Genomic DNA, 13,318 nt, shown 5'->3' with positions numbered 1-13,318 from the left:
ACTATTATAAAAAAAAAAAAGAAAAAAATCATGTAGAATTTGATATTAAAAAATATACAATACATTGATTCTGGGCAAGGCCTGTAACTTCTCTAATATTCAGGGATCTTATGCTAAAGCAAGGGTAATAATGCTACCTGCCTGATAAAACTTTCATATATGAAATGCCTAATAAATGTAAATAAGCATATAATTTCTTATTATGTTATTATTTAAATTTTACTTAAACCACTTTTCAAGGCAGCCACTTCACTCACCTAGACTAGTGACACAGTCATTATGGGGTCTTAACTACCATGCTGAAAGCAGAGAATACCAGAAGGATGTTTACCTGTGTTTTATTGACTATGCAAAGGCATTCAACAGTGTGGATCATAACAAACTATGGATAACATTGCGAAGAATGGGAATTCCAGAACACTTAATTTTGCTTATGAGGAATCTTTACATAGATCAAGAGGTGGTTGTTTGGACATAACAAGGGGGTACTGACTGGTTTAAATTCAGGAAAGGTGTGCGTCAGGTTTGTATTCTTTCACCATACCTATTCAATCTTATGCTGAGCAAGTAATCCGAGAAGCTGGACTATACGAAGAAGAGCAGGGCATCAGGATTGGTGGAAGACTTATTAACAGCCTGCGTTATACAGATGACACAACCTTGCGTGCTGAAAGTGAAGAGGACTTGAAGCACTTACTAATGAAGATCAAAGACCACAGCCTTCAGTATGGATTGCGCCTCAACATAAAGAAAACAAAAATCCTCACAACTGGACCAATGAGCAACATCATGATAAACGGAGAAAAGATTAAAGTTGTCAAGGATTTCATTTTACTTGGATCCACAATCAACAGCCATGGAAGCAGCAGTCAAGAAATCAAAAGATGCATTGCATTGGGGAAATCTGCTGCAAAGGACCTCCTCAAAGTGTTGAAGAGCAAAGATGTCACCCTGAAGACTAAGGTGCGCCTGACCCAAGCCATGGTATTTTCTATCACGTCATATGCATGTTAAAGCTGGACAATGAATAAGGAAGACCGAAGAAGAATTGATGCCTTTGAATTGTGGTGATGGCGAAGAATATTGAATATACCATGGACTGCCAAAAGAACGAACAAATCTGTCTTGGACGAACTACAGCCAGAATGCTCCTTAGAGGCAAGGATGGCGAGACTGTGTCTTACACACTTTGGACATGTTGTCAGGAGGGATCAGTCCCTGGAGAAGGACATCATGCTTGGCAGAATACAGGGCCAGCAGAAAAGAGGAAGGCCCTCAAGGAGGTGGATTGACACAGTGGCTGCAACAATGAGCTTAAGCATAGCAATGATTGTAATGATGGCTCAGGACCAGGCAGTGTTTCGTTCTGTTGTGCATAGGGTCACTATGAGTCGGAACTGACTCGACGGCACCTAACAACAACAACAACTACCATGCACCAGAATATGTTTTGTTTTGTTTTACAACTGCACATTTGGGCATAGTGTTGACACAGTTTACATCTGCAAATTGTGCATTCACTTTGTTTGTGTGATACTCTAAATATGCTTCCCATGTTTCCAATTGCATTACTCATTTATTCAGCAAAATTAAACCAAGCAATCCTTGAATTTTAATACACCTTTATAGCTCTATAACATCATATGTAAGTGACACATACAGGCATTAAGTCTGCCCCATTACAAAGAGTTAGATTTTGTTACTTACCTCGGTCACTGTCATAGAGATATGCAAACTTATCCCATTGATAGTATTCAATCAAGCTAAGAAGTGCTCCTTTGAGGTCAGGTCTCATCTGAATGACAAATGGGTGTGTGCCATCTGTCGGGAAGCTGGGAGTGATGAAGGAGACATGGAGCGTTCCACAAAACGACGTGATGGTATTTACAGATTTCTTGTCATAAAATCCAAAAATGGCATAGACTCCTCTTGAAAACTGGGAGCAGACTAGGAGAACAGGGAAAAGAGAAAGGAGAAACCATTTAAATTGGCGTACAATTGTATGCATTTGCTGGAAAGTTGAGTTTCATTTATATAAAATACAAAATAATTGATAGATTTAAGAAATACAGAGTTTAGATTAACGATCCACCAAAATTTACGAGCATGTTTTTATGTAGAATTCTACTTGAAGAATTCAAAAATTATAAAGCTGTGTGCTTATTCTCAAGAAGATAAAAATCCATGTGAGAAGAAAGAACTGTTTAACAAGAAAGTATTAGAAAAATACTTTTTAACCTGCAGGGTGCTCACTGTAATTCCACATGGAGTCTAGAGAAATGGAAGATAAAATGGAGGGAGAGACAAAGGCCTCATGAATTCCAGAGTTGGGCCGAACTTACGACTTGAGTTGGAGGGGCAAAAGCAATCATTCCAGAAAAAGAACCATATGATCCCTTAAAACTGGAAATTTTACAAAAATTTCCATATATATTTGGAAAAGAAGAATAACAGTCAGATGTCAAAAAACTCTTCTCATACCCAGGGCAGTTCCAGGAAAATAACAGAAAGTAGCTCCTGCCCGGCATGCACATGGAGACCTACATCAAAAATGGAAATAGGACAGATAGCAAGGGTGAAGGTTAATGAAATTCAGCTGAAGAAAATAAATTATTTGGGGCCATTATTGTAGGGCCAAATGGCAGGCTTTTCAGTTATTTTCACAATCTCATTGTATTCATCACAGCAGTCACTTATGCTCTTATATATGACCTAGATCATCAAGAAGTATGTACATTATATTTCAAAAACAGAAGTCTAAACATCCCTGGGAGTCCTGGTTGCATAGTGGTTAGGAGCTTGGTTGCTAACGAAAAAAAGTTTGGCAGTTCAAATCCACCCGCAGCTCCTTGGAAACCCTATGGGACAGTTATACTCTGTCTTATAGGGTCACTATGAGTCAGAACTGATAAAAGATAGTAATACCAATACTATCTTAGGTCACTTTACTTACTTCCCAGAAATATTTTGTAGAAAAATAGATTTGCTTTATGAATGAAAGCATTGCTAGAATACGTATAGACTTCAATAGCCAATTTCAGACAGGAAATAAACAATAAGTGGTAATTTTTCAGTAACTATTATACATTATTTAATTAATATTATATATTATTTAAAAGGAAAACAAGATTGGGTATTTATTTGACTGGGTTTGTTTATCAAATATGTCCATTTTCTTTTAAGCATTCCCTGATCTCCAACTCACTTTTGTCTTTCTAACATAAAAAGTTTTCTGGGCTTTCTAGTTTACCTCTATGTAATATATCAATTGACATTTTTTCCTTTATTACAGATCTTCGGCAGAGCAAACTGATGAATCTCAGAAAACAACTGACTGTATCTCTTTACATTTATTTTGTAACATAATGTAAAGATGAAATTTTAGCCTTTTATTGATGCCCATAACCAAACCCGAACCCCCTTGCCATTGAGTTGATTCTGACTCATAGCGACCCTATAGGTCAGAGTAGAACTGCCCCATAGAGTTTCCAAGGAGCACCTGATGGATTTGAACTGCCAAACTCTTGGTTAGCAGCCGTAGCACTTTAACCACTATGTCACCAGGGTTTTCGTTGATGCCCATATATAGATAGATAGATAGATTGATTGATATAGTGTCCTTGTTTGGGTACAGAAGTTGAAAACATTCATAAATGTGTTTGATGAGTGCCTTAGTCATCTAGCGCTGCTATAACAGAAATACCGCAAGTGGATGGCTTTAACAAAGTTTATTCTCTCACAGCCCAGTAGGCTAAAAGTCCGCATTCAGGGCACCGGCTCCAGGGGAAGGCTTTCTTTCTATTGGCTCTGAAGGAAGGTCCTTGTCATCAGTCTTCCCTTGGTCTGGAAGTATCTCAGCACATGAACCTCAGGTCCAAAGTATATACTCTGCTCCCGGTGCTGCTTTCTTGGTGGTATGAAGTCCCCCTGTTTCTCTGATCGTTTCTCTATCGTTTTATGTCTCAAAAGAGACTGGCTTAAGATACTATCTAATCTTGTAGATCTCATCAATATAACTGCCTCTAATCCATCTCATTACATCATAGTGATAGGATTTACAACACATAGGGAAATCACATCGATGACAAAATGGTAGACAATCACACAATACTGGTAATCATGACCTAGCCAAGTTGACAGATATTTTTGGGGAACACAGTTCAATTCATGACAACAGTTATGCCCATTTTTCATGTACATATAGACCTTTCATTGTTAAAACTCATCTAGGTAATCTCTGCAGTGATTTCTTATTTTATAAATGCATATATGTGTACTGACATAAATATATTAAATTTTAAAAATTTATCAGAAGTTGATGATTCCACATGGCATATAAAAAGAGGGACTTGCTATAAAACTCTCTGTGGATCTATTTTATTTCACTTCCTGCAAAGTACTGCATGTCATCTAGATACTATAGGATCAAGTAATATGTTTTAGCAAGACCTGTTCTTCTGTTCTTAATTGAAATAGATTCTCTGATGGAACAGCAGTCACAGCACCAGCAGAATGTCTGACAAAGAATGCCATTGTTTGAATACATAGACAATCTTAATAAGGAGCCATACCTTTCATTTTCCATTTGTTTTAGACTCTGGAGTGAGCTGTCAAGGGACCCCCTAGTTACCATGGCCATCTGGAAACACTTGGCTTTGGCCCGACAGCAGGCACAAGCTTTACAAGACTTCATAAGAATTACAATTCCAGACAATCCATCTAATTCTTCAAATGAATGTAATTTTACAACAATGGCTTTTCTCTCCTGACTATCCCTTTTCTCTCTCAACCCTCTCTTCTTATCCTTTCTCTTCATGGTACATATTTGATTGTCTGTTTGCCAATATTCCCTATTTTTCTGGATATGTCACTTCTACAATGCCTTTATTACACACACACAGTTAATACCCATTTGGTCAACGTTGGCCATTTTCCTCTCTTAGGTCAGTCACTGTCCCCACCCAGTTAGTCCCCAGTAAGGATGTCCTTGAGATTTAAAACCAGGAATAAATTGGAATGCCCACCTGAGTTAATGTACATTGCTTACCCAGTTTTCAGTGACCGTTTCAAGATGAAGAAACAGTGCTATATTTCTAATACCATAGCCCTCAAGTACCCAAGATTGCTTGCCTTCTGATACTGATACTCCTATCCCAATATAACATGTATACACAAACCTATAGACACATACACAAGAAAAGTATTTGCAATAGTTTGGAATTACCTCTTATTTGATTAAAAATGAAATTATGAAATTATAAGTTTTGATCTTCACCTTATTCTGCAGTGATGCCTCCAAAATTTAGTCATTTCTCTAACTTAGATCTATCCTAAAGAGGATGGTATACTACCTCTTAGAATATCCAAAACAACATGTCATGTTGTTGTTAATTGCTGTGTAGTCAATTCTGACTCATGGCAACCCCATGTGTGCAGTGTAGAACTCCTCCATAGGGTTTTCAAGGCTATGACATTTCAGAAGACCTGTCTTGTGAGGTGCCTATGGGGTAGGTCTGAACCACAAACCTACTGGCTAGTAGTCAAACACTTAACTGTTTGAGCCACCAAGGGACCTAAGCCCTGGAAAAAAATTCCAAAGATAACTTTAAAAAACAAGTTAGATAATATCAGCATCCTACATATAGTCAAGCTTTTCCTATGGCATATCTGGAGGCAGAAAAAGGAACAGAACACCTCTCAGTTCCACCTCTACCTTATTATTTTAGGATATAAGTTTCTGATGGTAAATATTGGACTGTGTGGATCACAATAAGTTATAGATAACATTGCAAAGAATGGGAATTCCACAACATTTAATTGTGCTCTTGAGGAACCTGTACTTAGACCAAGAGGCAGTAGTTCAAACAGAACAAGGCGATGTTGCATGTTTTAAAGTCAGGAAGAATGTGTGGTCAGGGTTGTATCCTTTCACCATCCATATTTATTCAATCTGAATGCTGAGCAAATAATCCGAGAAGCTCGACTATATGAAGAAGAATGGAGTGTCAGGATTGCAGGAAGACTCATCAACAACCTGCGTTATACAGGTGACACAACCTTGCTTGTTGAAAGTGAAGAGGACTTGAAGCATTTACCGATGAAGATAAAAGACCACAGCCTTCAGTACAGATTGCATCTCAACATAAAGAAAGCAAAAATCTTCATGACTGGACCAATAAGCAATATCATGATAAATGGAGAAAAAAAAGAAATTGTCAAGGATTTCATTTTACTTGGATCCACAGTCAATGTCCATGGAAGCAGCAGTCAAAAAATCAAACGACTCATTACACTGGGTAAATCTTTCGCAAAAGATCTCTTTAAAGTGTTATAAAGCAAAGATGTCACTTTAAGGACTACGATGCACCTGACCCAAAGTCATAGTGTTTTCAATTGTCTCATGTGCATGTGAAAGCTGGACAATGAATAAGGAAGACCAAAGAAAAACTGATGCCTTTGAATTATGGTCTTGGCAAAGAATATTGAATATACCATGGAACGCCAGAAGAATGAACAAATCTGTCTTGGAAGAAGTACAGCCAGAATGCTCCTTAGATGCAAGAATGGTGAGACTTCATCTGACATACTTTGGACAGGTTATCAGGAGGGACCAGTCCCTGGAGAAGCAAACCATACTTGGTAAAGTAGAGGGTCAACAAAAAAGAGGAAGACCCTAAACAAGATAGTTTGACACAGTGGCTGCAACAATGAGCTCATGCATAACAATGATTATGAGGATGGCAGTGTTTTGTTCTGTTGTACACAGCATTGCTATGAATTGGAACCGACCAGATGGCACCTAACAACAACATAATTTCTCAATGATTATGCTGATTAATATTAGAATTGCATTTATGTCTTCAGACTCAAACCTAATTGCAAAGGACTGGGTAAATATGTTCTCACTGAGTTCGGTTACTTTAATCCAATATTTAATACCAACTTTGAGAAACTCAGCAAAGTCAAGATCTTTTAAAAGACACTTTAGGTCAAACAGCAGAAATGATAATCTCCTGGGTGTAAGTAACTTGCTGATTATTCCACTTTTTATTACAAGCCTAGTCGATATAGGCCAATAGCAAAGCTGATGGTGCATCCAGATTACATCTTTTTCTCCTGGGTCATTCTGCTCATTGGTGCTGCTAATGTAGCATACTCAACACAGTCTAGAGAACCTCGCATGGCTATTGAGTAGAAAAGGAGAGGGAGAAGGTGTGATTTATTTTTGTTTTACACTTTTTTGAATTTATAAATTGTCACTGACTTCAATAAAGCAGCACAGGTTGCTTCCTAAGCTGGAACGGCAACAGTCCCTATCTAGCTTGTGCAAAAACTGGTGAAAGCCACATCACCCAGGAATCCTGACCTCAAAGTAAAGAGATCACAGAAAATCTCTCTCCTACATCATCATAAACTTCTAATATTAACCCCTTGTAAACTTTGGCCCTGATATGACTTTTGAAATTGATCCATCGTTCGGCACTAATAATCTCGTAGTCACTAAATCAAAAGGTCTCTTTCTCAGATTGAGCTTTCTTAGTTTCTCTGAATGCTTCTTAAAAGAAAAAAAAAAAATGCATGCTTCTTGAAAAGCTCCATCTCTCTACTGCTACCAGGCTTGCTCCCTCACGATTCATTTTCCATGTTGCTGCCAAGTGAAATCAGACCACCATGGTTATTTTTCTCTATCTTTCACTGGCCTATTTTACTCCTACTTCCCAAGTAAACAAGCATTTGTCCTTTAATACTTTTTTCTTCTTTCTTTTCACAATCTTTATACCTTTTAAAATGTCTTTATACCTTTTCACACTCTCTTTATACCTTTTAAAATGTCAAATTCAACTTTATATGCAAATATTTCCCAAACTTTTGCCATCGCCCCAGTTGTCTCCCTTTATCTATGTATTTACTGAGTAAATATTCAATGTACAACTGAATATCTGTAATGTTATTTAATATTCCATATGCAATACTATAAATACTCAATGTGAAAACACAGTGTTAGGTTTAGAGAATGCCACAATGAGTAAGACAGATACAGGCCATTCCTTCTTAGAGTTTACACCTTAGCTCCAATATCTCACCCTCTAGCGTCTCTTACTAAAAAATCTCTAATTCCATCTAATTTCAATAGAAACAAGAAAAGAATAAAAAAGAAAACCCTGATTATTCTACCCAGACAAATCACACTCTTGTGTTGATTTTTCCCCTTCTGCTCTTGGCACCACATATATTGCAATCATTTCTGTTCAATATTTCAGAATAATTAATTCATTGTCCTTCCTTGTCCTGTTCATGCCATATGTCACCATCTTCATTTTATTTCATTTAGTCCACATTAACCAAATATGAGCCAGAATTGACTCGACAGCAATGGGTTCTTTGATGCACTGTTTTAGAAACAGTGGAAAGACAACAGTAAGCATGACAGATAAAGTCCCTACTTATATGACACTTACATAGTAATAAGGAGCCCTGGTGGCACAGCGGTTAAAGGAATTGAATGTTAATTGAAAGTTTGGTGGTTCGAGACCACCAGCAGCTCCGCGGGAGAAAGATGTGGTAGTCGATTTCTGTATAGATTCTACAATAACCAAATATGAGTCAGAATCAACTTGGCAGCAGTGGTTTTTGTTGTTGTTGTTGTTGTTAACATAGTAACCCTGGCTAAAAGCAGAGAATGGTTCCTGGCTAAAAGCAGAGAATACCAGAAAGATGTTTACCTGTGTTTCATTGACCATGCAAAGGCATTCGACTGTGTGGATCATAACAAATTATGGATAATATTGCAAAGAATGGGAATTCCAGAACATTTAACTGTGCTCATGAGGAACCTGTACATAGATCCAGAGGCAGTCATTTGAACAGAACTAGGGGCTATTGTATGGTTTAAAGTCAGGATAGGTGTGCGTCAGGCTTATATCTTTTCACCATACTTATTCAATCTGTATGCTGGGCGAATAATCTGAGAAGCTGGACTACATGAAGAAGAACAGAGTATCAGGATTAGAGGAAGACTCATTAACAACTTGTGTTATGCAGATGGCACAACCTGGCTTACTGAAAGTGAAAACAACTTGAGGCACTTACTGATGAAGTTGAAAGACCATAGACTTCAGCATGGATTACACCTCAACATAAAGAAAACAAAAATCCTCACAACTGGACCAATAAGAAATATTATGATAAACAGAGAAAAGACTGAAGTTGCCAAGGATTTCATTTTACTTGGATCCACAATCAACACCCATGAAGCTGCAGTCAAGAAATCAAAAGGCACATTGCATTGGGCAAATCTGCTGCAAAAGAATCTCTTTAAAGTGTTAAAAAGTGCAGATGTCATTGTGAAGGCTAAGGTGCGCCTGACCCAAGTCGTGGTGCTTTCAATCGCTTCATATGCATGAGAAAACTGGACAATGAATAAGACCGAAGAATTGACGCCTTTGAATTGTGTTGGTGAAGAATATTGAATACACCATGGACTGCCAAAAGAATAAACAAATCTATCTTGGAAGATGTACACCAGAATGCTCCTTAGAAACAAGAATGGCAAGATTACATCTCACACATTTTGGACATGTTATCAGGAGGGATCAGTCCCTGGAGAAGGACATCATTCTTGGTAAACTAGATGGTCAGTGAAAACAAGGAAGACCCTCAACAAGATGGACTGACACAGTGGCTGCAACGATAGGCTCAAGCATAACAACAATCGTGAGGATGGCAAAGGACCAGGCAATATTTCATTCTGTTGTACATAGGGTTGCTAAGAGTTGGAATTGACTCGATGGCACCTAACAATAACACATAGTAATATTTCTTCAGTGTTTCTTATGACTGCAGTCTCTCTCTTTTCCCTTCTTTCTACTGAGCTAAAGTATGTCTGAAATCCCCTCATTCCTTCTTTCAACTCATACTTTTGCCAGATTAATCATGCTAAATCATAACACATAAAAAGGCATTCTTCAAGGATTTGTTTTTCAACTTCTTTTTCTTCTTTCTTTACATTCTATATCTTAGTAGTCTCATCCCTTTTAACAAAGACAAACTGAACTTTTTTGTGCAGGTATTTCTCAAACCTTTCTCATCCCTCCCAATGTATCCCCATTATCAATTTATTTATTGAGAAAATATAGATGGTAAGTGTAGTGTATCACTCCTCTCTGTTCAAAAATGTTAATTTTAGGAGTGGTGGGCCAAGATGGCAGAATAGCCAGATGCTTCTGGCAATCCCTCTTACAACAAAGACCTGAAAAATTAAGTGAAACGATTTTATTTATGACAAGCTAGGAACCCTGAACATCACAGGCAAAGTTAGAAAACGGATTGAGCAGCAGTGGGAGGGAAAGTCGGTTCAGAAGCAGAGAGGAGTTAACAGACCTGAATCGCTGGGATCCCTCAGGCACCATTCGTGGGAGTGGCTGCAGCAGGCTGGTAGTAGCATTAGGTTGCCGTTTCCTCAAGGAGAAGCAGCCAGCTGCACAGCATACTCACACCTCCGGACCCAGAGAAGAACAGCGCTCTCAGCAAAAGCTAAGTACTTGCATTTATTTTACCATGCCCCCCCACAAAAAAAACCTAGCTTCAGTGGCTGTTGATTTCCCTGGGCCTGAAATAGGCTAATTTGAGCATGCTGAGCCATGCTCCCAGATTTGGAGGAGGAAAAAATTTGCAACAGGGGGAAAAGATAATTTGCTAGCTCCACTAACCTGGGGAGCTCAGGACAGAAACGGCTCCTGTCCAGGCATAAATGTTCCATGGACTTTGAATACCTTTCCCCTCTGTATGGACCTATGTGGGCCTATTTCAGGAGAATAGCCCCTTGCTGGCAGACTGCAACAGTTTAAGCTGTGCAGTGGAGAGGTGCATGTTTGATATTTGACACCACTTTGCCTATTAAACAGGTCCTCGCCTACCCACATCAGGGGCATAAGGACTGGTGGCTCCACTCAGGTCACCCAGCCACCCACAACAGTGGTCCAAGGATAACTGGTACCCACAGCTCCTACATCCAGAAGTATTGGGTGTCCATAGTCCATCTGCAGAACCCACCCACCTGTACTTTCTAGGGAACAAGGATACGCTTTCCTCAGAGACACTCGGGGGATGGAACTTAGCCCCCTGCCTTGTTCAGAGCATGACCCACTGCTGCACCCAGATACCGGTACCTACACCAAACACCCCTGCCCCTCTAAGACTGTAGGACAGAGCCTGTACCACACACTTGATGACCAGCTACCTGGACACCTGACCTGAATCCACACAAGAAAAATGAATGGACTCATAAGCTCATGTACCTGTTAAGAGCTCTAGCCATCTGGTGACAGGACATCAGAGCTCCAAAGGTGAAAATAATCAAGCTAGCTCACTCAAGCAACCCATTTGGGCATACCAAAACAAAACAAGGCAAGAAACTAGGATACAGTAAGCAAACATAAAATAAACTAATACAATAACTTGTAGATGGCTCAGAGACAACAGCCAATATCAAACCACATAAAGAAACAGATCACGATCACTTCAACAAGCTCTCAGCAGAGAATCGAAGGATCTTCTGGATGAAGACGCCTTTCTGCAATTACTGGATGCAGAATTCAAAAGATTAATATACACAATTCTTCAAGACATCAGAAAGGAGATCAGGCAACATGCAGAACAAGCCAAGGAACACACAGATAAAACAGTTGAAGAAATTAAAAAGGTTCTTCAAGAATATAATGAAAAATTTAATAAGCTGCAAGAATCCATAGAGAGACAGCAATCAGAAATTCAGAAGATTAACAATAAAATTACAGAATTAGACAACTCAGCAGAAAGTCAGAGGAGCAGAATCAAGCATTTGGAAGGCAGATTTGGTGACCCTGAAGATAAATCAGTTGGCACCAATATATTTGAAGAAAAATCAGATAAAAGAATTTTAAAAAATGAAGAAATCTTAAGAATCATGTGGGACTCTATCAAGAGAAATAACATACGAGTGACTGAAGTATCAGCACAGGGAGGGATAACAGAAAATACAGAGAGAATTGTTGAAGATTTGTTGGCAGAAAACTTCCCTGATATCGTGAAAGATGAGAAAATCTCAATCCAAGATTCTCATGGAACTACAAATAAGGTAGATTTTAAAAAAAAGTCACCAAGACATACTATAATCAAACTTGCCAAAACCAAAGATAAAGAGAGAATTTTAAGAGCAGCTACGAAGGAGAGTCAGTAAGAATGAGCTTGGACTACTCAGCAGAAACCATGCAGGCAAGAAGGCAATGGGATGACTTATATGAAGCATTGATGGAAAAAAATTGCCAGCCAAGAATCATATATCCAGCAAAACCATCTCTCAAATATGAAGGTGAGATTAGGACATTGCCAGATAAACAGAAGTTTAGGGAATTCATAAAAACCAAATCAAAACTACCAGAAATACTAAAGGGAGTTCTTTGGTTAGAAAGCCAATAATATCAGGTATCAACCCAAGACTAGAACACTGGACAGAGCAATCAGATGTTAACCCAGACAGGGAAATCAAAAAATAAACTGAGATAAAAAAACACTCAAAACAGGGAAGCAGCTATGTCATTATGTAAAAGAAGACAACACTAAAATAATAAAGATGGACTAAGAAATGCAGTCATAGATATTTCATATGGAGAGGAAGACAAGGAGGTATAAAGAAATAAAAGTTTGTTTTTAACTTAGAAAAATAGGGGTAAATATTAAGGTAACCACAAAGGAGACTAACAATCCTACTCATCAAAATAAGAGGCAGAAAGGTCCACATTAAGCAGAGACTACATTAGCCTGAGACCAGAAGAACTAGATGGTGCCCGGCTACAACCAATGACTGTCCTGACAGGGAACATGACATAGAACCCCTGAGGGAGCAGGACAGCAGTGGGATGCAGACCCCAAATTCTTGTAAAAAGACCAGACTTAATGGTCTTACTGAGACTAGAGTGACCCCAGAGGTCATGGTCCCCAGACCTTCTGTTAGCCCAAGACAGGAACCATTCCTAAAGCCAACTCTTCAGACAGGGATTAGACTGGACTATGGGATAGACAATGATACTGGTGAAGAATGAGTTTTTTGGATCAAGTAGACACATGAGATTATGTTGGCATCCCCTGTCTGAAGGGGAGATGAGAGGGTAGAGGAGGTCAGAAGCTGGCTGAATGGACACGAAAATAGAGTGGAGGGAAGGAATGTGCTGTCTGATTAGGGGGAGGGCAATTAGGAGTATATAGCAAGCCGTTTATAAATTTTTGTATGAGAGCCTGACTTGATTTGTAAACTTTCACTTAAAGCACAATAAAAATTATT

General features: G+C 38.7%; 1 protein-coding gene across 4 annotated transcripts in view; it reads right to left on the bottom strand.

Moving 5' to 3' along the window:
- GRIA2 (glutamate ionotropic receptor AMPA type subunit 2) overlaps positions 1 to 13,318 on the bottom strand; it is a 222,428-nt gene that overhangs the window by 106,881 nt on the left and 102,229 nt on the right. For all 4 annotated transcript variants that reach the window (XM_064267640.1, XM_064267641.1, XM_064267642.1 and 1 more), the window contains one exon: positions 1,708 to 1,947. In XM_064267640.1, coding sequence (XP_064123710.1) covers positions 1,708 to 1,947 — 240 coding nt within the window. The remainder of the gene's footprint in view (positions 1 to 1,707; positions 1,948 to 13,318) is intronic.

This window comes from Loxodonta africana, chromosome 13 (assembly GCF_030014295.1).
Source record: "Loxodonta africana isolate mLoxAfr1 chromosome 13, mLoxAfr1.hap2, whole genome shotgun sequence".
Lineage (NCBI taxonomy): Eukaryota > Metazoa > Chordata > Mammalia > Proboscidea > Elephantidae > Loxodonta > Loxodonta africana.
The sequence above is the reverse complement of the archived record's forward strand: the minus strand, read 5'-3'. Positions and strand labels throughout refer to the sequence as shown.